General features: G+C 35.9%; 2 protein-coding genes across 2 annotated transcripts; one reads left to right on the top strand and one right to left on the bottom strand.

Moving 5' to 3' along the window:
- The first annotated feature begins 9,038 nt into the window (after positions 1-9,038).
- Positions 9,039-12,978, top strand: LOC140809399 (aspartic proteinase 36-like). Its single transcript, XM_073167010.1, has 10 exons — positions 9,039-9,522; positions 9,886-10,015; positions 10,138-10,385; positions 10,481-10,708; positions 11,176-11,338; positions 11,437-11,510; positions 11,584-11,680; positions 11,794-11,860; positions 12,360-12,431; positions 12,517-12,978. Exons 1-10 carry the CDS (start codon positions 9,281-9,283, stop codon positions 12,693-12,695), a joined length of 1,500 nt encoding a protein of 499 aa, XP_073023111.1. The 5' UTR covers positions 9,039-9,280; the 3' UTR covers positions 12,696-12,978.
- Positions 12,979-15,986: 3,008 nt separating this feature from the next.
- On the bottom strand, positions 15,987-26,666 carry LOC140810862 (putative phospholipid:diacylglycerol acyltransferase 2). Its single transcript, XM_073168759.1, is given in 11 exon segments — positions 15,987-16,449; positions 16,451-16,637; positions 17,030-17,301; positions 17,662-17,820; positions 17,822-17,987; positions 18,174-18,232; positions 24,999-25,171; positions 25,174-25,222; positions 25,447-25,581; positions 25,584-25,671; positions 25,777-26,666. Coding segments are annotated over 11 exon segments (2,016 nt in total). The 5' UTR covers positions 26,217-26,666; the 3' UTR covers positions 15,987-16,161.
- Between the last annotated feature and the right edge of the window lie 1,139 nt (positions 26,667-27,805).

The following is a 27,805-nucleotide window of genomic DNA, read 5'->3' as shown; positions in this document are numbered from 1 at the left end:
TCTGGGTCACTGCATCCACTACAAGACAGACGTGGACCTAAAATGTCCCGGACCACCGAAGCCCTCCCGACCCGTCGGCCACTGTGTACTCTCGGTGTCCATGCGTCCACAAGACAGGGCTGAGCGGCCCCAAGATATAGCTTATCTCGAAAGAGATACAGCTCAACAGTAAAGGCTATCTCAAAGGAGAATACGGCTCAACATGAAATGCAACGTGCAGTAATAAACGTGACATAATAGCATGCATCATATGACATATATCAATGCACCACATAATCATGCAACACATATAAGAATGTATACTCAACCAGGATATCTCGGATAGTACTTTCGTACCTCTATCACAGCAAGCCTAGCCTTACGCAACACCGCTAATCAGGTCTAGAACAAGCCTACGCATCAAAAGCATACTCAATCAATACTACCATGCTCGACTAGCAAAACCAGTACTCCCTAGTACTACCAAAGGTTTAGGGTTTACCTTCGTCCGTCGACAGCCCTTTGATGTCGATTGCCTCGTAACTCAGGCGCCGCTACGCTACTACTCCTGGCAGCTCTTGGCTATCGCTCGACCAACAACTAACCCTAGAAACCTTCCAAACTCTCCAAAATGAGAGAAAACTCAAGAAATTGGCAAGTCAAAAATGAGAAATCCGAGCACTATTTATAGGCCATGTTCGGATCCTCCGAACAACACTTCGGAACGTCCGAACGCTACGTGTCCATTGGCTCTTGACAGCTCATGATCGGATCCTCCGATCATACACTTCGGACCGTCCGAACATGCACGTGTCCAGCTGCTCTTGACACCTCATGATCGGATCCACCGAACCCACTTCGGACCTTCCGAACTCTTCGGTGCTTCCGAACCATCTTCGGTCCGTCCGATCATGACTCGGTCAAAATTACACCTTAAACCTTCTTAATCACCATTTCTCCGTTAATTACCCAATTTGGAATTCGGGCTACTACATTCTCCCCCCCTTAAAAAGATTTCGTCCTCGAAATCTAGGCAAGAGAATAAAACACCATTGTAATACACTGCAAATATTCTTCATTACAACTGTATAACAATTACATCCCAGGCTGATCCTGGTTCAGCGCAAAAACCTGACCTTGGGCACGAGGTCGAAGATTCGAACTACCCACTGCCTGACCCTGTCTCCTCTGCTGAACAGTCGTCTGGGATCCAGAACCGGATCCTGCTCCACCTCGCAACTGAGGACAATTCTTCTTAATATGCCCCATCTCTCCGCACAGATAACAAGCTCCTGCGGCTACTCGGCATTGCTCCGATGGATGGTTCTTCCCACAATGCGCACAAGAATCCTTCTTCTCACCAAAGCGAACAACACCGCTAGACCTTGATCCAGATCCAGAAGAAGAAGAACCAGATTTCTTGAAAGACTGAGGTCGAGGGCTCAAAACACTCGGAGGTCTAGAAGAAAGAATAGCCCTACCACGCTGGAGACTGATCTCTGCTTGACGACACCGGTTCACCAACCCATCGTACGAAGTAGGATTATCACAGACAGTGACTCGATCAAAGATCTCCTGGTTAAGGCCCTGAAGGAAATGATCATACTTGGCCTCAGAACTGCCACTGATATGAGGCGCAAAGGGTAACAACTCGAAGAATTTCTGCTGATACTCATCAACAGACATACTCCCCTGCTTAAGGTTCAGGAGCTCAGTCGTCTTGGCCTGGCGAAGGGCTGGAGGAAAGTACAGCTGCATGAACGCTGCACGGAAATCGACCCAAGTCGCTCTACCCTGCGACTGAACTATCGGCGCAGAAGTTGATCGCCACCACCTGCGAGCACGGCCCTCGAGAAGAAAACTAAGAGTCTCTATCTTCTGCTCCTCGGTGCACTGGAATGCACGGAAACAACTCTCCATGCGCTCTAACCAATCCTCCGCATCATCGGGAGTCTCACCGCCAACTAAAGGCTTAGGCCCCATCTGCATGAAACGATGCATATCGAAACGCCTAGGACCATCCCGACGATGACGATGCTCACGATGACGTCTATGATCGTCCTGGTCACCCCATCGACCTACACTCCCCTGACTACTCCCGTCACCAAAGTGGTCAGCCATTGCTACAACAATAGAATGGGGAAACTAGTAAATTGGTCAACGGAAATCCCAAAACAGAAATCTATATCCCAAAATCATACGCATGCTCTGATACCATAAATGTAGTGACCCGTTCCAGAATCACCTACTAGGCAAGAACTAAGCATGCAATTAACCTAATTAACAATAATCAGAGATAACAGCGGAAAAGTCAACAAAATAATGGTTATACAACCCAATCGAAGTCTAGAATAACTCCAAAATAAAAATACCCAATACAACCATATCGAATCAAAACAATACCGATAAACTAAACCCACCAGCTACTCAACGTCCTCCTCCTGCTCCTCCTGAGCTGTACAACCTGAGGCCTGCCCCGAGGGAATGGGGTGTCCAAGAATAAACAAAACCGAGGACGTGAGCGATAAGAACGCCCAGTACAAAAGTATGAGTATACAGACCTATATGAAATGCACATGCTATGATCATGATACCGGGGTAGTCAAGAAACAGGAGTCACAAAAGGATCTCAACAATGCTCAGTCTAGAGGCGCCAAGTGGATAGTGCCGCGCGGTCCAACCTCTGGGTCACTGCATCCACTACAAGACAGACGTGGACCTAAAATGTCCCGGACCACCGAAGCCCTCCCGACCCGTCGGCCACTGTGTACTCTCGGTGTCCATGCGTCCACAAGACAGGGCTGAGCGGCCCCAAGATATAGCTTATCTCGAAAGAGATACAGCTCAACAGTAAAGGCTATCTCAAAGGAGAATACGGCTCAACATGAAATGCAACGTGCAGTAATAAACGTGACATAATAGCATGCATCATATGACATATATCAATGCACCACATAATCATGCAACACATATAAGAATGTATACTCAACCAGTATATCTCGGATAGTACTTTCGTACCTCTATCACAGCAAGCCTAGCCTTACGCAACACCGCTAATCAGGTCTAGAACAAGCCTACGCATCAAAAGCATACTCAATCAATACTACCATGCTCGACTAGCAAAACCAGTACTCCCTAGTACTACCAAAGGTTTAGGGTTTACCTTCGTCCGTCGACAGCCCTTTGATGTCGATTGCCTCGTAACTCAGGCGCCGCTACGCTACTACTCCTGGCAGCTCTTGGCTATCGCTCGACCAACAACTAACCCTAGAAACCTTCCAAACTCTCCAAAATGAGAGAAAACTCAAGAAATTGGCAAGTCAAAAATGAGAAATCCGAGCACTATTTATAGGCCATGTTCGGATCCTCCGAACAACACTTCGGAACGTCCGAACGCTACGTGTCCATTGGCTCTTGACAGCTCATGATCGGATCCTCCGATCATACACTTCGGACCGTCCGAACATGCACGTGTCCAGCTGCTCTTGACACCTCATGATCGGATCCACCGAACCCACTTCGGACCTTCCGAACTCTTCGGTGCTTCCGAACCATCTTCGGTCCGTCCGATCATGACTCGGTCAAAATTACACCTTAAACCTTCTTAATCACCATTTCTCCGTTAATTACCCAATTTGGAATTCGGGCTACTACATGCACCATCAGTAATTGCTATAGTTGTATTAGCTTTCATTATAATCATTAATCTATCAGTAATGATGTATCACATATCATCGTTTTGTGCAAATAAATGAGCTTGCATTCTGAATTTTCAGTCATCAATCTTCTTTGAGAAACATGAGGATCAAATATATAGTGTTCAGAAACGAGAATTTGCCTCACTCTTTTATCATTTGTTAAGATCATGTGATTGTTTATAATGGAGGTTGAATAAACAATTACACTAGTTTGTCTAAAATTGAATTGTGATAACAATTTTGAATTTAGTAATTCTCGCTAAATCAATGTCACTTGGCTAATCAGATAAGTTTTGTGCTGAAGCAAGCTAAACTGACAAATCGAACACTAAAAATAGCTAAGTAAGAAAAACAGTTGGGTTATTAAGAGTACGCTGACTGAAATGTAAATCACACAAAGATGTTTCTAGATGTTCGGATATTTGAATAACTCTTATATAACTCCTTCATCCTTGTGGGAATGGTGTTCACTAAAAAACTTTGGATATTACAACTTTTGTAACAACCCGATTCAGTAAGATTTTATTACTACCTAACTGAAACTCCTAGTTTAGCTTACTTACTTAAGCAACACTGAATAATACACTAACTGTCAACTTATAAGTACTTCAAAATGGAAATATTAAGCAAAAATTGATAATTAATGATATGGTATAATACTTAAGCGTGTGATAAGAAATCTTGATTATTTGAACTTATGAGATGATTCTATAGAGACTAACTGATTTACAAGTTCCTCTATTTATAGACTTGGATCCAACGGTCAGTAAAATAAAATATTATATATGTTTCAAATATGGTATCCGTTAATCCCGTCTTGTTCACGTCATTGTCCCTTATGAAAATTCATACGTCGTAAGTAGTGCTCACATATTTCTGAAAATTCAGATACCGTTGGTACGGAATAATTTATCTAATAATTAAGCTTTTTGACTCTTAGTAGTGTAACTGATTTTTCAGATAATGTTTCTTCATTTACTTAACTATTTTTTAATCCAGTTGATCTCCAGTTATCAGTTTGACATGCCTAGATATCAGTTAGCTTCAAACATATTTGTCTTATAATACTTTCAGTTTAGCTCATTATCAGTTCAGTTTGACTCAATTTGTTAAATCACAAAAACTTAATTGGTCAAACACACTTGGTCAGATCAAGTGCATTCTTTCAAATCGAATCAATTTATGATTCAAATGAAGAAGTGCTTATTCACAAAAAGTGCTATTCATACAGTCACATCATTTAGCAGACAATCAGTTATTTCTAGCAGAAGATGCTTCAACGTTAAAAATATAATTTCATTTCTGAATTGTACATGAAGTACAAATTTCTCTAATATGTTGTATGAAACTTTATTGATTTTGATGTCTATAAATTTTATTTTTCCTTTTGAAGTTTCTAAAAAGAAATTATCATTATTCCAACAGTAACACAGTGTGAGCGATATTATTTTTAAGATAGCGTCTTTGCCATCGGTCATGGCCGGATGGATAGTCGTGCTTAAAATATGTTGTGTACTACACTAACGACACTTGTTACTTCCTTTTGGGTCAAAGCAGCTGCCACCATTTTAGAAAGCAAAATCCTACGACATCGTAAAAATGGAATATTTCCAATAATGAATGCTTGGCCGATGATGAATTCATATTAGGTTAAATGAATTATTTTTAATTTTTTTTATTAAGTTACAAGTTGCAAGATCTGAATGTATTAACTCCATGCCTACTTATGAAAAAAAATTGTTATTTTTTTAGACCTGAATGATATGAAACAAAAGGCGTGTCTCCGCTTTTACTTTTGGAGAGAAACAAAAGTAGGGATCAAAAGTGAAAGCGTGAATAATTGATCAGGCACACAGTTTTGCAAAGTGCTCAGCAGTCACGGGTAAATTTATTAAAAAAAAAAGCAACAATTTCTACTAGTCCAAACAATTAAAAAGAATAAAAAACTTGTGTGAGATGAACGTATTTTGTGATACAAATATCTTATTTGGGTCATCCATTAAAAAATATTATTTTTTATTGTGAATATTGGTAGGGTTGACTCGTTTTACAGATAAAGATTCGTGAGACCGTCTCACAATACACATACTCTTAAAAGAATGGCTTCCCGGCCCTATCAATAATGTATGGTTCTGCTTTGATTAGGTTCTCAAAAGGAACGAAACATGCACAATTTTTTTATATAAAAGAAAAGATGTGAATGTAAAACAATTTTATTTAAGCTAGATCAATAATTTAGATATATCCACTTTTAAATTATGTCACGCAGTGCGTGCGTAACAATATATAGATTGCAATTAATAATTAATTTTAGGTCCTTGAAAATGTGAAGTGCTTCCAGTTGAAAGGTCCGATGGTGTAAAAAGAGGCACAAGACTTTTAATTATTCAAATCTAACAAGTTAGGTATTTGCAGCTCGCAAATCTCGTTGCTCATGCCATATGACGTAAACCAAAAAAAAAAATTAAAAAAATTATGTAAAACGATGATAATCAGATGAACGTTTGGCAACTTTGAAACACAATGTTTAGCCAATGTGATTTACTTGACTAATATGGTTTGTAATACTGTTATCTATGACCATTAAACTAATATTACAACCTACCAGATAAAGCGACATGACACAATAAATGCAACGCCATGTCGTAAAAAATAACGTCTTCGGTCATATTTTTGGTGATGGCATTGGGGGAGAAAAATATTCACTGCAATTATGTTGATATGGAAGGGTATCATCTTTATATATATTTCTTTAAGAAGCAATATAAAATGTTTTGTTACATATGAATCATACAAGTTAAATATTTTTTGTTCAGTTTGTATATGATGAAAATGTTTTATATATATTCTATTTGAATCATTCATGAAAATATATTAATTTCTATACTAAAAAATTATTTTTTATTATAAATATGTATATAACCGACATGTTTCATCGTCTTTGAAAGAGACAATCAGGTTGGAAGGGGCCGGAAGCTATAGAAGACACGGGACTTAAATTGTGGCCTGGGGGAATATAAACACAGCACAAAAATTTCAGTACCCGATTGTCACGATTTACCTACCAACAATGAAAGTATAATTACATGGAGTATAATAGATTTACTGTGCTTACCCTTTTGAATTTTAGGTTTTTTCTTGTAGCAAATAAGCTTCGTACAATAATATAATTTATTGATAGTCGACTAAACACTTTGTCTAAAAATATTACACAAATTTTGAATAAAAATTATTTTTACATGTCCTAAATTAAAATTTATAAAAATAAAAGTACCACTTTGCATGTGTTACACGCTTATAAAATTAAAATAATTATTTAAACATGATAATTTTTGTTATTTTCAAATAAGCAATTTTTCTATATTTATTTACTATTAGGAGTGATCCTATGTTCATCTAGAGTTTTAAAAAAAGAGTGAGTCTCATGTGAGACCGTCTCACGGGTCATAATCTGTGAGACGGGTCAACCCTACCCATATTCACACTAAAAAGTAATACTCTTACCATAAAAAGTAATACTTTTTCATGGGTGACCCAAAAAAGAGATCCGTCTCACAAATACGACCCGTGAGACCGTCTCACACAAGTTTTTGCCTTAATTAAAATATATATTTTTTAATCGATAAGATATTTTAGTTATATATATAGGTTACAAATTTACTAAAAATAAGTTTTTATTATATTTTTTATTAAATTAAAATTGCTTATTTTTTATTATAATTTTTTCTATATAGATTTCTGAACTTAAAAAAATGTTACATCAAGATATCAAAAACGCGATCGAGGAACGGATGCCGGAGACCATAAGAGGGAAAACTCGATTTTCAATGGATATACGCTCCCGATAAGCAATGCCTATTCGACATAGACGATGATTTTACGATAAAGTCTCGGGAACTCGGATTTAGAAGCACTCTTCATTTGTAATTTGTCTGACTTCACTCTATTATTTTATGGAACTGAGGTAATCGTGCCATTAGGAGTTGAGTTTATTTTTATCGATATGGTTTTGGCCGACGATGCCTCTCGTCTCCTCAAAGTCATCCTCACCTGCATCAATCAAGTCTAGTTAATCTAAAAAACATTTGCAAACAAACACATGGAAATAAGATACATTGGGTTTACTCTCTTTCCATATCTCATAAGGAGTCTGATTATGTCTTTTGTTAATCATTATTCTATTTTGTGTGTAACATGTAGTGTTGATTGCTTATGCCCAGAAACGCTGACTCCAAGGATTTAATGCTTTAAGATATAGTACGTATAGTATAAATAGTATAAATGATTGGCAGATTTTATATGTAAATTATTTGATTTTAGTAACATAACTTTTCTAGGTTAGCAACATTATCGTCCTTCATAATTATTATAAAAGCTTTTACCTATTACTATATATCAAACTTGAGATATTTATACTAATCGATTTTGTTCGTTATTATGATATTAGCGTCAAATTACATATATACTATAGAAAAATACATGTTCATTTTCTTTGTTTTTTTAAATTGTTATTTATTTATTTATTTATTTTTTGTTAAATAGCAAAGAGGTCAAAACCATAAATTTTTTATCCGCATCTTGATTTGTTTATAATTCATTATCTTCCTCAAATTTTTTATTCACTGAATCATTTAATTTAAATTACTAAAAAAATAAAAAATATATTACATAAACTCAATACATAATCTTGTGAAGAGGTCTCTTGTGATACCGTTTCACGAATCTTTATCTATGAGACCGGTCAACTCTACCGATATTCACAATAAAAAATAATACTCTTAGCACAAAATAATATTTTTTCATTGATAACCCAAATAAGAGATTCGTTTACAAAATACGATCTCATAGACCGTCTCACATAAGTGTTTGTCAGCTAAGTATTAATAAAAAAACTATTTAGATAATTCACTCAGATATTGAATTATTTTAATTTTATCCCATTTGAACTGTAAGATTTGTTCCAATCTTATCTAAATTTAAATGACAATATAACTTATCATAAAAAAATTATTATAAAAGTAAAGGAATTTTAAAATAATTAAATATTCATATTTAAATAATTATTTAATTAATTTGTAGAAAACTCTTATATCTCTGGAGTTTTGAATTTGAAAATTAATATAATATCTAGAAGCACAAAAATGACTTGATACATCCAAATCATGTTCAAAGAGTTTTCTTTACTTTCTCCAGATAGATTTATTTTGTTATACAAAATTTCGAAATTTTGCTTGGTCAAAGCAAGGTATAACTCTTCCTACACAACTCACAATCACTTAAAGCAGAGGATTTTCCCGAGAACGCGTGTTTGGCGCAAATAAATCGAATTTTCAAATTAACACCTTCTCCTATCGGCTTTCGTCTCTCGCGCATTCCCTCTCCCTCTCTTTCCCAAGATTCACACGCATTCACACAATACACGTAGCACGAACACACACACACACATATATACAGGTATTTATAGACATACATATGCATGATTATATAGCCACACCCGACACAATTGCGTAAAAATCCGTGTACATATATAGCCGTTGTCTTACTTCAAGTGAAAGAAAAGGCGAGAAAAGAAAGAACAGAAAGGGGAGGGGTGTTTATAGGGAATGGCGCTGTCGTGGTTTCCTTTGGCGTTGGCCGTGGCGGTGGCCGTGGCTGTGTTGCCGGCGGCGGTTGTTGGTGAAGGGAAGAGCGTGGGGTTGACTCTTGAGAGAGCGAATCACAAGGGAATTGAACTGAGTCAACTCAGGAACCGGGACAGGGTCAGACACGGCAGATTCTTGCAGCAACAGCCTCTTGGTGTCGTTGATTTCCCTGTCGAAGGAACCTATGATCCTTATCTTGTGGGGTATGTATCTATATTCTTGCCTTTATCTTTCTTTTGAAATGCATATATATGTACCTTTTCCTCTTCTAGATTGTTTTAGTGTTTGCTTTTATGTATTTGTGTAAAAGTTCTGATCTTTTATTGATGGGTTTTTATTCTTGCTTACGACAGTATACGTGTTATTTAATTCGGTCTAATTTATATGATGATTGTGTAAGAATTGACGTCGGTTTCCGAGAATTTCTTGGATTATGGTTCTGTTGAATTCTTGATCATTCTCTTTCGCCTTTTCTTTTTAAATCTCTTCGGTGATACTCAGGAATTTGATTTGGAGAAAAATCAACGATTCAAGAACTTATTGAGCTGATGAATCTTGGTTTTTAGGTTGTACTTTACTAGAGTTAAATTGGGCACTCCTCCAAAAGAATTCTATGTACAGATAGATACTGGAAGTGATGTGCTATGGGTCAGTTGCAATCCGTGTGCTGGTTGCCCCACATCAAGTGGACTACAAGTAATTATTTCCTCCATTTACGCTGATCTTCGTTTTTTAAATTTAAATTTCTCTGTTTTGTTTTTGGAGGTGTAGAAATAGTTTATGATTTTATTGAATTCTAATACTTCTTTTTTTAACAGATTCAGCTAGAGTTTTTCGATCCTTCCAGCTCAAACACAGCTTCGCCAGTCTCATGTTCAGATCAAAGATGTGCTTTAGGAGCACAGTCATCTGATTCCGGGTGTTCAGGCCAAAACCTATGTGGATACACATTCCAGTATGGTGATGGCAGTGGCACATCAGGATATTATGTGTCAGATTCAATATATTTGGACACAGTAGTTGGAGATTCTTTGACGTCGAATTCTTCTGCAGCTGTTGTTTTTGGGTGAGTTCTCTTTGATCTACAATATACCATTCTTGGTGGATATAAAATTAACTTTGGTTGACATGGTTGTGTTGCTCGGTTATGTTTCGACTCAGCTGTAGCACATCACAGACCGGGGATCTTACGAAGCCAGATAGGGCAGTTGATGGTATATTTGGTTTTGGACAAAATGGCTTATCCGTAATCTCTCAACTTTCATCACAGGGAGTTACCCCAAATTCATTTTCCCATTGCTTAAAAGGAGAAAACGGTGGGGGTGGTATTTTGGTGCTTGGGCAGATTGTGGAGCCAAATCTTGTTTACACTCCTCTAGTTCCATCACAGTTAGTATTTTCCTGCTCATAAATTATTAAGGGTCTTCTTTCTTTTCCATGTCATTTAAATGAAGCATTAATTGCATATTTTATTCTACTGTTAGATTGATGTGCATTTCTATTACTAGCATTTGAGGCTGTTAGATACCAAGAATCTTCAGCAGACTTTATTGATTCTTTTGCCTATGGCAGTTTCAGTCATCGTGATTTATGTTTGAAGGGTTAGCTTCTTTATTTCATAGTCAATATCTCAAAAATTCAATTTTTGCTACCTTCCAATAGCATTTAGGTACTTACTGAAAGAGCTTCATCAAAAGGGATTTAGGTCAAAATTGAAACGACTGACAATTCTGGAATCATGTTTATAAATAACGGATTCATTTTACTTTTTTTTTGGACGCGTCGAAATATCTTGTTTTGTGAAGGTAGGTTCTTGTTTAAGAATAATCAATTTCTCAAGTGGTTTTAAATTTCAGGCCCCATTACAATGTAAATCTACAAAGCATTTCAGTAAATGGGCAAACATTGCCCATCGATCCTTCCGTTTTTGCATCATCACCCAACCGAGGAACCATAATTGACTCAGGAACAACGCTGGCTTATCTTGCCAAAGAAGCTTATGACCCTTTTGTTACGGCTGTAAGTTTCTGCTTTCAGAAACCACTTTTTGTAATTATTATCTTCAAAATTTTATACGCCATGTGATGTCCAAAATTTGGCATATTTTTCCTTGGCAGATTACACAGACTGTATCACAATCTGTCCGCCCTCTTGTTTCAAAGGGAACCCAATGCTATCTAACTACCTCCAGGTTTCTCTCTCACACGAAAATCCTTGCTTGTCTGTCTTGTCACATAGTCTAACTAATTTTTTTTATATTCCAGTATCTCAGATATTTTCCCTCTGGTTAGTTTAAACTTCGCTGGTGGTGCCTCAATGATACTAAGGCCTCAAGATTACCTCTTGCAGCAGAACTCTGTTGTAAGTAAACATTGCATGCTCCTAGAAACCTTGCGCACCCTAGTTACATGCTCGAATAAGAACCCGGGTTTCTTGATTGTTAATGTTGTTAGATGTGATTCTTGTTTGTTCAGGGTGGTGCAGCAGTGTGGTGCATTGGCGTTCAGAAATTTCAGGGTGAAGGAATGACAATTTTAGGAGGTATGAAGCATATAATACATATGTATATATGTATAAATTCATCTTGAACGATTATTTTGTGTGATACCAATGCACTCTATAGCACTATGCCACTGTTGCATTACTAAATAATTTAGTTATTGATAGTTGTGTAACTCAAATAATTTAAATCGTATTACATATCAAGCGTCATATCTCAATTGTGTGCCAGCAGAGAAAGGATACATGACAAATAAGGATAATAATTGATTCTCAACAATTTTGTTTGATTTTGCCATTCATGATAATAAAACATATGGTATCAGATTTGATACCAACTGTTCAGTTAAAACGCCTTTTGATTCATCAAAAGTTGCAGGTTAATTTTTGAATCATATAGCAGGTGACTGCCACATTTTGATCGTTGCATCACAGGACGATAAGAACAATTATTGCTCGCTAACACTCTGCATTTGTATGCTTGCCTACCAATCTTTCGAAGTATGATGCATTATATGAATTTTCTTGGTCCCATGTACAGATTTGGTCCTGAAAGACAAGATTGTTGTATATGATTTGGCTGGCCAAAGGATTGGATGGGCGAATTATGACTGTAAGTTTCCTTCTGCTCTACACTTTCGGAGCTCTCTTTACCATCTTTACCGCTCATTTTAAATGAACTTCACGTCTTATAACAGGTTCATCTTCTGTAAACGTTACCACCGCCGGCAGTACTGGTAAAACAGAATTTTTCAATGCCGGACAATTTAACGACAATAATTCAGCATCCGTCAAACCTTACAAGATGATAGTACCGAGTGCCATCGTAACTTTACTGTTGCATGTTGCATTCTCCGGTGTTCTACCATTTTTATGATATTGGATAAGTACTTTTTACTATCTGCAACTCTATTTTTTTTTAAACTTTCTTGACGTAGTTCCCTGCTATTACAAATTTACGGCCTCAGGTCGATGTATTTTATGCACTAGATTGAAACTTTTTTGCTCTGGCATTAGTACCCATAGGATTGATTTTATACAGGCTGTTGTACAGAAGATTCATACAGGAATATTATACATTTCTTTAGAAAAGAGTGATGCTGTATATTGTTATTTAAGAAAAGAATATGATCTTCCCATAATACATCCTTGTGAAATTATATCTGATTTGTTCAACTCTTGTGTATATACAGTGACTAGAAAAGTGCACGTTTGTAACTAACATTTGACTAACAACTGAAAATATGGTTACAAATTTAGATAATATTTTAATACACTTAAATAATATCATGTTTAAGAATATTTATCGATCAAAAGAAATCAAAAACAAGATATAAAATCATAACTATATGACACACTATGAGTTGTTTCTTGCGATAAATAAACTCGAACGCTTAAGAAATCTGTCGGATTATATCGCTTACAACCAACACAGTTTTCGATCCTCAAGACGGAAGCGATTTGTTTAACTTTACATCCGTCTCAAGGTATCATTTCTAATACATCAGCGGATACGCTTAACACATTGAATACATCTTATACATGTATCATAAATATTTATTGAATGTGACATTGTATCTGCACAGTTTTGAACATCATAAGAATTTGATCTAGTAAACTAATAACGACAATCACAAATGAAAAAAATAAAAATAAAAAATAATGAATTTTGTCAATGCTCAAACAACTAATTATTGAGATATTTCTAGCACACCACAACCAATAACTTAACTATTGGACTATTTCTAGCGGAATAAATCGAAGATATTAATGAGAGAAAATTATTTATTCATTTAAGCAAACCCATAAGATGACATTAACAACCCTGAAGAAGCACGAAAATTACCAATAAAGCCCATAAAAACAATTTTTTTCACAAAACAAACTAATATCAAAATAGAGAGTAGGGCTCTTGTGAGACGGTCTCACGAATCTTTATCTGTTAGACGAGTCAACCCTACTAATATTTATAATAAAAAGTAATGCTCTTAGCATAAAATTTAATATTTTTTCATGGATGACCCAAATAAGAAATCTGTCTCATAAAATGCGCCCCTTCAGACCGTCTCACATAAGTTTTTGTCTGTGACAAAAACCCGACTTGCCGCAATCGAAAGAAAAAAAAAACAAAAAAAGAGGATAGAAACCGAGATTACGCAGACATGCGGAACATTTGGCAAATAGTTCAAAGAACAATATAGTCAATTAATTGTTGATAAAAATAGACCAATTAATCATGAAGTATTAATCGATTAATAATAACCACACTAAATATTATTCGATTAATGAGTATTGAATTGTTTTTAAATTTATTTTATCTTAATTTGACACGTAAGTTATCACATATCACAACTAATATATTATTCACGGTCTATTATATAAAAAAATTTCAATAATATAATATTATAATATAATTTAAGGATAGTGAAAAACAAATAAAATTCAATATATATGAATTTTCAAAATTAAATGAAATATAAAAATATACAATGGCATATATAGGTACTTTCACAAATGAAAATGGTAATCAGAAAAAATAAACAAATATAACATAAACCAATTAAATAAAAAATTAGATATATAAGATCGTAGTTAAAAAGTTACAAATTAAATGAAATATAAACTTAAATATATGAAATATACAAGGATATATAGGTCGTTTCACAAATGAAATTGTATATTTATGGTGAACAAATATCACAAACAAATTAATTGAAAAATTAAATATACAAGAGCACATTTAAAACCGCTACCAGATTTTGGGTTGGCAACAAAAGTGGTAAATACAGTGTTAAATATGGTTATCATAGGGAAAGAAGCAGTTTGGCTCCTCATCCTTTTCTAGCTTCACATCCAAATCAATATTGGTGGAACTTACTATGGAAGCTGCATATTTAGCCCAAAATCCACATTTTTATGTGGCGTGTCTCTCATGATTTACTGTCTACACCGGTCAATTTAGCATTGCTTCACATGCCCACACAAGGTACTTGTCTTCTTTATAAATATTTTCATGTTTCTACGAGTCACTGCTTGTTATTTTGCCCGGTTGTTTGAACTGTGTGGAAGAACACCCAATTTTAGCAGTGTTTAAAATTGTATCGAAAAGCCTCATTTCTAGATTGTGTTTTATTTCTTTTGGTCACCTTCAAGCAAGAGGATTTTGAATGTTTTGCTACTCTCTGTTGGGCAATCTGACATGAAATTTGTAAGATCAACCATGAATTTGCAGGAAAGAAATTTAAGATAAATGTGGACTGAGCTTATGCTATGATGGAAAATTTTCGAAAATATAGTTTGGTTGGTTCTTCTGGGAATATTGATGCTCAAACATTTATGGAGGAGAAGTGAGTATCACCACTACCAAACTATTTTAGGCTGATGTTGATGCAGGCTTTGATATTAGAAACAATAAATTGAACGTTGGGGCGGTGGTGCGTAATACAATGGGAAAGGTTTGTGATGCGCAAGCTAGCCCTATCAGATGTTCGGGTTCAGTTACTTGTGCGGAGTTGTTGGAAATCAGAAGCGGGATGGACTTATGTCTCTGGATTGGGCTATCAAATGTTTGTATATTTTCTCATTGGAAGCTGTTAGGACGGTCCTTTCCCATGTAGAAGATCTTGGATCTGCTGGGGTTCTTGCCTTGGAAATCCAATCAATGTTAGAGCTTTCAAATTTTCGTTCCATCCAACATGTGCGAAGAAAGGTCGTCGAAGTGGCTCACATTTAAGCTCGCAAAGCTTTGTCTTGTAATAGCTCCATTAGTTGTGTTAACGACAATCTACCAACGTGGCTTGTAAACATTGTATCTCGGAACTTCCCGAATTAATGTTATTATGTTCATTTCAAAAATAAAAAAATAAACAAACCGCTACAAATTAAATAAATATAAACAAATCTATTTTAAATTACAAATGCATACATATTTTCACAAATAAATGTGATATATTTATAATAATAATAATTATTATTATAATATGATTCTTGGTTTGGCTTTATCATTGAGACTCGGTAACATTTTGGTGTTTTTTTTAGGTTGATCTAGTTTATGCATGTAATTGAACCGTGTCGAGTCAAACTCTTGAATATTAGAGTTAAATTCATTTATAATCGAGTAGAGGAACTTTATGCTAATTAATAAAATTGACAGGGTCTTTATGAAATCTAACTGCTGACCATACCGTCACACCAAAAGGAGCCTAGTTGTAAGTATACTCTGTGTATTACATATCAAGAAGAGGAGAAGACCCATTTCTTCATGCATAGATGGAAACTTTATTTCTTTCATCTGTTACAAATTCTCGGTACATAGGTGGTTAATTTTCCAACAAAATCTTGAATCACAGCTGAATACTTACTTTCTTGGACATTTCGACAATATCGGAGTAGATTTTATCGCCTCCAAGCTCAACACCAGATGCTCCGGCTGACACTCGTAATATGTCCTCGACTAAGCCCACATTTCCCATTATATCGGCATGTGCACTACTTGCTAGCCCCCGCCCCTCCAGCAAATTTGCTGCTGCTTGATGCTTGTATTCTCTTATGTAAGTTGAGATCCTGGATGGGTTGAAACGTGTTTTTCCTCGCCAGCCTTTGGCACACATAAAACCAGAGCTCAGAACTGGGAACAATTTCGTCTCCATCCACAAAGTACGCCCCACCTTTTAAGCAATTTCCATCTGCGGAGCTGTCTATTTGGAGAGGAATGCTTCTGCGCCTGCTGGAGGGTGAGAGCTTGTAGATATACGATCTTTCTGTTGGGATTCCCACTCCATAGAGACAGTATATTTCCATGTGTGGTGCATCCGGCAATCTGAAAAAGGAGACACGTTGAACTAGAATAGAAATCAACAAGGTTTTATAATGCCAAAGAATCAAGAACTGAATTTCAAATGCATTCACTGAGAGGAGCTCTGGAGAAGCTAGAAGAATGACTTGGGTCAAAACTAAATTTTGAAAATTAAGGGAGATTAAAAACATGATAAATAAAATGTTATGTAAGTCTATATGATAATTTAATTGCCGGTTGCTGCTGTTGGCAACCTCCCTCTCCCCTGGCTCGGCTGCTACAGTCAGAGCGGACAGAAAAAAATCGGACAGGAGGGATGAACTCTGTTCCTACCCACTCTAGGCCCACGTTCCAACCCTTGTTACATGTAAAACTTGACGTGGATTGAAATTTAAATGCATTGGGTTGATACTTACTTGGTCTCAAGTGGATTTGACCAGTACTTGTGATTATTATACTTGGGATCGTCCAGGTTGTTAGCCACACCATGTGAGAACGGAGCTTCGGCACGTTTCATCATCATTGGAGCAATGGAACGGAGAAGCTCCAGCAAAGTTTTTGCGGTGTATGCTTTATTTTCGAAAATTCGGTAGATGGCATCCCGGTTTATTTCATAATCACTCCATACTTTTCCCCGTGATGGAGGATGAGATTTTGCTACGGTGTTATTGGGTCTCAGTGCTTGTTTCTATGTCCATTGAGTTGAGAAACAAAAGGAATGAGCAAGGATATTTAATACTACGTTCAACAAACTATGTAGTAGTTTTTTGAATGTCTTAGCTTTCGGAAATTCTTTCAATGGTAGTTATCTTGAAAGATTTCTATTTCCATTGAGTTGACGAACCAAAGGAATGAGTAAGGATATCAAATTCAACATTCAACAAACTAGTTAGTAGTTTCTCGAATATCTTAGCTTCGGATATTCTTGAAACGGTACGACGTCAAACAAAATATGTAGTAGTTTCTTGAATATCTCAGCTTCGGATATTCTCGAGACGGTAGTTACCAAATCAGATTAAAAAAACGAAAAATTGGTAGTTTTATTTACCGGAGAATTGAAAGTAGGGAGTTTTGAAGAATCCAATTCTGATGCCAGCTTTCCGAAAGAGATTATCCTTCCATAGTTTGTTGATTCTTGGACTTCGAAAACGCTCTTATCATTGGAGTTGTTGATCTCTGTGTCTCGAAGGTTACTTTCTTTCTTAGAACAACACACAGTTTTCTTCAGGTGACCAATCCAAATTACCCCAAATGGCCTCACCTCCTTTAGGTAACAAAGAAACTATGGAGTCCCATGTTCGAGATACTCGCATGACATGTTCCAAAGTTTGAAGGCTCAGAATTTTAGAATCCAAGAGACCTGGAGCCATAGCTCTGCAAAATTAAATTCAAGAACTAGAAACATTGATATTTGCCCCCAAAAATATGATTTTTCTGCACCACCCCAGTTTCCTTTACTTCCGGTCCAACAAACTATGTATTTTATCTTTCTTAACTGGAATTGGAACTATATATATGGTATAAATCAAGAATAATGACCATATTTTCTCTCTGATTAACCTTATGAAAGCAAGGTCTTTGCTTTCTACAGACAACATACTCCCCACGATTTTCGGAATGTAAGAAAATTGTGACCCGTAACCGTAAAATAAACGTGTTGAAAATTTGTACACGGCAGCCTCAAATTTTGAAAATTGAGATGCGTATACAAATTTGATTTGAATCTCGAGCTCCCAAAACACTCGGTGATGGTTTGAGTGTGCCTATAAATACCGAAGGCATTGAGGTCCCTAAACACACAATCTCATACAGAAAATACACCATCTAAAGGAGTGTTGGAGTGTTTAGAAGGCTTCAAAAGAAAGGAAATCAGAAAGCTTCGACAATTTTTCAATGGCCGGAGGTAATTCTCGATTAAGCTTCCGCATATTATATCATGTTCATGTATACGTGCAAAACATGATTTATGAGAAAATTTCTAACATTTGGTATCAGAGCCGTGATACCTCTACCTTGAAAATTTGTTTTCTGAAAAATTCGCTCTCGGGAAAGTTTTTCGTAAAAACTTGAAGTTGAAAATCAGAAATAATAATATTAAGATACTTACCTGAGAATTGTGTTCTCGATCCAAGTTTGAAGATCTTCATTAATTCTTGAAAAATAAAATAAATTTTGAGAGCATATTCTCGGAACCAGAAGTTGCATGGAGAAGATGAAGAGATGATGTATTGATTCATTCTGATAAGGCCATATGATATACATTAATAATATGGATTCCCACAATGAGACTTGACCTACACGTACAAATCAAATTAAATTTTCTTGCAGAGTGTTGGTCACCAATAATTTCAAATTTTATTAATTTATTATTATTATTATAATAATAATAATTAAGTATGTGGGACACACACATTTATTTAATTTAAAAAAAAAATCGGTAATAATAATAATAATTATGGAGTTATTATTATTATTATTTTGAATGATGGAGTTATTATTATTATTATTATTTTTTTAAATAAAATAATAATAATAATAAATAAATTATAATTAATGTGTTATTAAGTTATATGTATAATTTGATATACATATAGCATTTGGTTAAATAATTTGTACACATTAAAATAATTCCAAGTTTGAAGTAATTTTTAATACATGTTTAGAAATTATTTTTGCATAAAATGTCAAATATTATGGATAAGTGTTTGATGTGTACATGCAAATTTAATATACTTGCATTTATTTTTAAGTTTTTTTAAATGCAAATTGTATTGAAAATATTTTGGAAAAACAATATTCACATTGTGTTCATATCAAATTCTATTAAGTTGTTTATAATTTGAAATGAACATATCAAGTAAGATGTGAATATAATAAAATATTTCAGATATTCACAAATGAATAAATAATCCTCACTTTATCACTACTCTGATTGAAGAGAAAAACTGATGAGGAGCCCAATGTAATTGTGATCCTCACTTTATCACTACTCTGATTGAAGAGAAAAACTGATGGGGAATGTAATTGTTCATATTAAGTAAAATGTGAATATAAAGTTATTTAATATGAAAAATTTTGGCTTATAAAGATTCACATAAATGTGGATAATTAAGTTGAATAATAATAATAAGGTGACGTAAGAAAACATGATCTGAGAGAGTTCTTCATAGACCGGTTTAAACTGCCTTGACTAGCCACTGGTCTCCCTGATGAACATTGCTCTGTCTAGGAGTTGGGTATTTAAAGGGCCTTAGCACTACCTATCTTTCCTGGGAGCACCCTTGGAACGTGTTGATTGCGAAATAATTATTATATAAAGCATTAAGTAAAGCCAAAATTTTGTCCAGTGAACCGTATAATTTTTAAATAATTGGGGAATAGCCACAACATCCTTAATTATGAAAAATTATGCATTAAGTGGATTTGGATCACATAATGGACATCAATTGTAATTAATTATATAAACATAATAAAATTTACCCCACAGGGATTTTTATTATATTTATATAACTAATTAGGTTAAAATATCAAATTATATTTTTCTTAATTTACCCACAGGAGTTAAGGAAAATACATTTTGATAGTTTTATCATAAAGTTACAGAAAAATCTTATTGAATTAAAATTTTAGCCCACAGGCAAATTTTATGTCACTAGATTTTTAAAACATGAATTACATTGGTAAAACATGATATTGTCTCAAAATTTTAAGCATGTGATATTTTGTGCAGTTATGCAACCTGCGACTTTTTCTGATATGAAATGTGACATTCCCGATCTAAAGGGCGATAATTATAAAATTTGGAAAGAAAGAATTCTTCTTCAATTAGGGTGGATGGATATTGATTATGCTATACGGAAAGACGAACCATCTGCTATTAATGAAAACAGCATTCCGGATGATGTTGATCTTTATGAAAAATGGGAGCGATCTAATCGACTCTGCGTAATGTTCATAAAGACCAAAATCTCTGCTGGTATGCGTGGTTCTGTCGATCAGCATAATAATGTCAAAGAACTACTGAAGGCTATTGATGAACAGTTTCAGTCTTCAGATAAGGCTCTAGCAAGCACCCTAATTATGGAATTCTCTTCATTAAGGCTCACCAGTGTGAGAGGTGTGCGAGAGCACATCATGAAGATGCGGGACATAGCGGCTCGACTAAAGACACTTGAAGTGGAAATGTCTGAAACTTTTCTTGTGCACTACATTTTATGCACTCTTCCACAACAATATGGACCCTTCAAAATTTCCTATAACACACATAAGGATAAATGGTCGATTAATGAATTAATGACCATGTGTGTTCAAGAGGAAGGAAGACTGTTGATGGAAACAAGTGATAATGTTTTTATGACCACACAAGGAAAGTTTAAGAAGCAAGCCAAAGTTAAGGGAAAAGGGAAAGGAATAATTCCACCCCAACCTGACATCAAAAAAGAATCCAAGTGTTTCTTCTGTAAAAATACGGGACACATTAAGAAGGATTGCAATAAATTTAAGGACTGGCTTGAAAAGAAAGGTATTCCTACTTCATTTGTCTGTTATGAATCTAATATGGTTGATATAATTTATAACACATGGTGGATTGATTCTGGTTCTACAATCCATGTTACAAATACCTTACAGGGTATGCAAAACCTAAGGAAGCCAATAGGAAATGAGCGGAACATCTATTCAGGAAACAAGATGTCTTCGCATGTGGAGGCTATTGGGACTTGCTGCCTTATATTGGATAGTGTTTTTATTTTAAAATTGGAAAAGACATTTTATGTTCCTAGTTTTTCTAGGAATTTAATTTCAGTTTCAAAACTTGTACCTATTGGTTATTCATTTCAGTTTTTGGATAAATCAATAAATTTGTTTTATAAATCAAATCTTATTGGAAATGGTACAATGGTTGATGGTCTTTTCTCTATTTCTTTACAAAATAATAACACCACTATGCATGTTCAAGGAGGTATTAAAAAATGTGTTATAAATGAAGATTCCTCGATATTGTGGCACAGGAGATTGGGACGCATCTCCATAGAGAGAATTAAAAGATTAGTAAATGATGGAGTACTCAGTACTTTAGACTTTACTGATTTTGAGACTTGTGTGGATTGCATTAAGGGAAAGCAGACCAATAAGTCTAAAAAAGGTGCCAAGAGGAGTACAGAAATATTAGAAATCATACATTCAGATATTTGTTGTCAGATATGGACATGCAAAGTCCGAAATACTTCATCTCTTTCATTGATGATTACTCACGATACATGTATATCTACATGCTTCATAACAAAAACGAAGCACTAGAAGCCTTTAAGGTTTTTAAGGCTGAAGTGGAGAAGCAATGTGAAAAACATATTAAGATCGTGAGAACTGATAGAGGTGGAGAATATTACGGTAGATACACTGAGAATGGACAAGCACCTGGTCCGTTTGCGAAGTTTCTCCAAGAACATGGGATTGTTGCCCAATATACTATGCTTGGTTCTCCTGACCAGAATGGCGTAGCTGAGAGGAGAAACCGAACATTATTGGACATGGTGAGGAGCATGTTGAGTAGCTCTAAACTTCCTAAATCCTTGTGGACTGAAGCTCTTAAGATAGCTGTGTATATATTAAACCGAGTTCCAACTAAAGCTGTCCCAAAGACGCCATTTGAGTTATTTAAAGGTTGGAAACCGAGTTTGCAACATATACGCGTTTGGGGTTGTCCTTCTGAAATAAGAGTTTATAACCCACATGAAAAGAAACTGGACCCAAGAACTATAAGTGGATATTTCATTGGGTATGCCGAAAAATCCAAAGGGTACAGATTCTATTGTCCATCTCACAACACTAGAATTGTGGAATCAAGAAATGTAAAATTTCTTGAGAATGATTTGATTAGTGGGAGTGATCATGACATAATTTTTGAGAATGATCACATTAATGCACAACCCTCTTATTCAAATGAAAGATTGGTCGTTATTCACACCCCTCAAGACCAAATGGGTGTTAGACAACCAGTTACTGAAGTTCCACAAATTGCTGATGAAAATCCAGTAGATCAAGTTGTTAATGAAGAACAACAAGAAATTGTTGATCAACCAAACAACCTTAGGAGATCTACTAGAATAAGAAGATCAGCTATATCTAGTGATTATGTTGTGTATTTACAAGAATCAGACTTTAACATCGGAGCCGAAAATGATCCTGAAACGTTTTCACAAGCCATGAGTTGTAATGAGTCAAAACTATGGTTTAATGCTAGGAAAGAAGAGATGAATTCTATGGCAGTTAATGGAGTCTGGGAACTTGTTCAGTTGCCTGATGGTGTAAAAGCCATTGGATGTAAATGGGTCTTCAAAACAAAGAAAGACTCATTAGGCACCATTGAAAGGTATAAAGCAAGACTTGTTGCTAAAGGATTCACTCAGCAGGAAGGAATCGACTACAAGGAGACTTTTTCTCCTGTATCTAAGAAAGATTCTCTTCGTATCATTCTAGCATTAGTTGCACATTTTGACTTAGATTTACAACAAATGGATGTGAAAACGGCTTTTCTCAATGGAGAACTAGAAGAAGAGGTTTATATGAAACAACCTGAAGGATTCTTCTCTAGTAATGGTGAGCAATTGGTTTGTAAGCTTAAGAAATCTATATATGGATTGAAACAAGCCTCCCGTCAATGGTATTTAAAATTTCATGATGTTATCTCTTCATTCGGATTCGTTGAGAACCCCATGGATCAATGTATATACCAGAAGGTCAGTGGGAGCAAGGTTTGTTTCCTTATTCTATATGTGGATGATATATTACTTACAACCAATGATAAGGGTCTGTTATATGAGGTGAAACAATTCCTCTCTAAAAACTTTGATATGAAGGATATGGGCGATGCATCTTATGTCATTGGCATTAAGATACATAGAGACAGAATTCGAGGTATTATAGGTCTGTCTCAAGAAACCTATATAAACAAAATTTTAGAGAGATATCGGATGAAAGATTGTTCACCAAGTATAGCTCCCGTAGTGAAAGGCGATAAATTCAATTTAAGCCAATGCCCAAAGAATGATCTAGAGCGGGAACAAATGAAAAACATTCCTTATGCTTCTGCTGTCGGAAGCTTGATGTATGCTCAGGTTTGCACTAGACCTGACATTGCATTTATTGTTGGGATGTTGGGAAGATATCAGAGTAATCCAGGTTTAGACCATTGGAAAGCTGCAAAGAAAGTAATGAGGTACCTTCAAGGGACCAAAGATTATATGCTTATGTTCAGACGAACTGAGAATTTGGAAGTAATTGGCTACTCTGATTCAGACTACGCTGGCTGCATTGACTCAAGAAAATCCACTTCAGGATATATTTTCATGCTAGCTGGTGGAGCTGTATCTTGGAGAAGTGCAAAGCAGACATTGACTGCTACTTCCACTATGGAAGCTGAGTTCGTATCCTGTTTTGAGGCAACCTCACATGGTGTATGGTTGAAGAGTTTCATTTCAGGGCTTAGAATTATGGATTCTATATCTAGGCCATTAAGAATATATTGTGACAATTCAGCTGCTGTTTTTATGGCTAAAAATACCAAAAGTGGTAGTCGAAGCAAGCACATCGACATTAAGTATTTAGCCATACGAGAACGTGTTAAAGATAAAACCATGGTTATCGAGCACATTAGCACTGAATTGATGATTGCAGATCCTTTGACTAAGGGCATGCTACCATTGAAATTCAAGGATCATACAGAAAGAATGGGACTTGGTTCTTTTATGTAATTTTGTTGTAAAAACAAAATTAATGAGACTCATTAAGTTGTGATATTTTTCATATTCAGTTATGTACATATTCAGTTATCATGAAAAATATCAATAAAGTTGGACCTCGAATAAACATAGGGTTTATTCATTAAGTTATTTGAGATATATAATACATTGTGATACATGGAAGATAATAATCGCTTTTAGATGACCTATCGCCATGATTCATGTATTTTGTTTTCTCCTATGGTAAATGAGATATATGGGTCAAGTGGGAGAATGTAAGAAAATTGTGACCCATAACCGTAAAATAAACGTGTTGAAAATTTGTACACGGCAGCCTCAAATTTTGAAAATTGAGATGCGTATACAAATTTGATTTGAATCTCGAGCTCCCAAAACACTCGGTGATGGTTTGAGTGTGCCTATAAATACCGAAGGCATTGAGGTCCCTAAACACACAATCTCATACAGAAAATACACCATCTAAAGGAGTGTTGGAGTGTTTAGAAGGCTTCAAAGGAAAGGAAATCAGAAAGCTTCAACAAATTTTCAATGGCCGGAGGTAATTCTCGATTAAACTTCCGCATATTATATCATGTTCATGTATACGTGCAAAACATGATTTATGAGAAAATTTCTAACACGGAATACCAAGGAACGTCGGAGCTATATTCATGACCGCTTTGATGTGCTTTGCGCACCAATCTGGTCCACCGCCACCTCCCAAAGGCGGAGGTGCTTCAACCCATTTGATATAGTGGAGAAAGTAGATCACACCCATTGAATGAGGCACCACCACCACTTTCTTGTATCCATTTGTACGTACATCAGCTCGATTTTGCTCTTCAATCTACTTAGAGTTTGGTCCCTTATCTGTTCATCCAACCAGGAGTAGTTTACACAAAACTAAAACACAATCCGCAGTTTTATTTTCTCACGATCGATAATTTACATTGGATAGTATATGACATCTCACATTTATTGCATACCATACAAAGGCTGTAAATTAGTTAATTTATCATAGTTCCATTAATCCAAGAAGGTAATATTGGAACTTTATCAAGAACATCGATCAAAATACTTATTCAAACTCATACCTCTGTATTTTGAAAGGACAGTCTCCAATCATAAGCTGCCATGTACATATTCTTCTCCTCATACCCAATGCGGGCCAAATTCTGAATCAGATTAGCCCAAATGAAATACCCAGGAGCAAAATAGTCGGCCTCTACACGAGCCCGGGCACGGCCCGGACCCGAATTCCAGGGGGATCGAGGCCTGTTTCATCGTTTAATGATAGATGCTCTAACCAACACATAGGCCTAAAAAATGTTCTGCCAAATTTCACATTTGTGCATACAGATTCAATTAAATATCGAAAAAAGAAAAGAAGGAAACTTTTTTTAATCCAATTGTGAAAGTCATACCTCCTGAATATTTCAGTAAAGCTAACGCCCCATAGCCGCTTGCGGAAGAGGCCATCGGCACAAGGCCTGCCTTCCCACAGCTCGAGTCCTCCGGTGACAATGCCTGGAACCAAAACTACAGGGTGAAGTGCGGCGGTGCCGCCGATTCTCAGCCTCTCACCCGGCGGTTCTGGAACCTTAAATCCTTGAAAATTTGCTGGTAAAAAATGGTGCAGAAACAAGAGTAGCCACCAAGTGGTGCATAAGTATCCAATTGTCCAGCAACAAGAATCTACGCACCTCCATTGTTTCTTCAGCTTGTTTTGTTTTATCCTTTCAACGTTTACTGCAGAATTGATGCCAAAACATTGGCTTTCTTCAGTTTCTGGTCTTCGATAATTAATGGAAAACTTCACAGGCTCCAGATAACAATGCTTCCAGAACCGAAAATTTGAAGCCATTGAATGAAAAATAGACTGAATCCGTGAGTGGACAAAACAAGAGGGGCTACCCAATTGATCACGAAGTGGAGATATTCAAGCAGAGCAATTCAAGATTAATGGATGAATGAAAAATCCCAGCAGGGGAAACTGAGGAGGAAACAACGGGTGCTTCCAATTCCAAAAACAAACCCCATGAAGAGAAATCAAGAGGAAACGAAAGCCATGAAGAAGGGCAAAATTCTCTGTGAGGTATTATTTTGTTTATGCAGTGGTGGTGGCAGAGAATGAAAAACCACGTGGTGAAGCCGTGAAGGAGACGATGTGGAGGTGTCCGTTGCACAACAAAACCAAAACATGCATGAGATACAAGGAAGATTATTACTAGCTAACAAAATTCGCAGAAAACAAGAGGAAAAAAGAAAGAATTCTAGACATTTTGTGTATTTTTTTTGTCTCCAACAATATGCATACAGAAAACAAAAGCTAGGAAGGACGTTGAGCTAAGCCTGCATCGCTATGGACTAGTAGTTATAAAAGGAATAATTAGTCAAATTACTGAAAATGGCATGATACATATCCTCGTACCGATGCTGCGTCAAATTCCCAATTCTTACGATATATGTACATTTAATATGCATCGACACATGTCCGTGCTTTCGAGTTTGCATGCCCACCTCAGCTGTCACCGCAAGCTCTGTTTTCTTCATCTTAATGCTTAATAAATTAGCTTTATTTCACATGCAAAATCTCCCTAGGTGAAGCAATAAAAGGGACAAAAACTTAATGGGTTTTCTGGAATTGGATTTTTGAATGAAAAATCATTAATTTTATAACTCAATTTATGATCCTACGTATAATATTTTTCTTATTTTAATACACGGTAGCATCCACGTGCCACCAAAATTAAATTTAACCCATTTTCCAGCTCTTAATTAATCGGGTCAATAAAAAATATATGACCCATTTTAAATTTAAATAAATAAAAGGGATTTTGACTTTTTTAAATCGAGAAAAAGGAGTGGACTGTGTTAGTTAGGTGAGGTCATTTATTAGTTTATTAATTAGGGGAGTTAGTTAGTTTTTTAAAAAAATATTTTTTTAATTGATATATCAGAAATCTTTCCTATTCCTATTCTATTCCTATTCCTTATTGAGGTTTCATTTATTTTCGTTATTTTTGTGTTCTTCACGATAAACTAATCAAAAATCATTTGAAAATTTGAAGATTCCTAGAGAAGTAAATCATTTGAATTTGAAGATTCTCTTAGAAGTAAGCATATACTCGACTGTTGTACTTGTTTGTTCAGTTTAGTTCTGGTTGTATTTTGTTAAAATTTTTGTTAGTGGAGTTCGGATGAGTATTTAGAGGAGTTATATTATGATATGGGATATTGTCTAAACCACACATATTGATGGATAGAGGTTCACAGTGGAGGTGTATGGGTGGAGGTGTGCACAGATTGGTTGAGGTGCACACACAACCACGGTCGCGGTGGGTCGAGGTGCACCTCAACCCTCGACCCCAGTGGGTCGCGGTGGCTTAGGTGACCACGACCCACCTCGACCCACGCGACCCAAACGTGTGGGTCGCGGTGAACACCGCGACC

The sequence above is a fragment of the Primulina eburnea genome, chromosome 13 (genome assembly GCF_022965805.1).
Source record: "Primulina eburnea isolate SZY01 chromosome 13, ASM2296580v1, whole genome shotgun sequence".
NCBI classification, from domain to species: Eukaryota; Viridiplantae; Streptophyta; class Magnoliopsida; order Lamiales; family Gesneriaceae; genus Primulina; species Primulina eburnea.
Note: the sequence above shows the minus strand (reverse complement) of the source record. Positions and strands in the feature narration are given on the sequence as shown.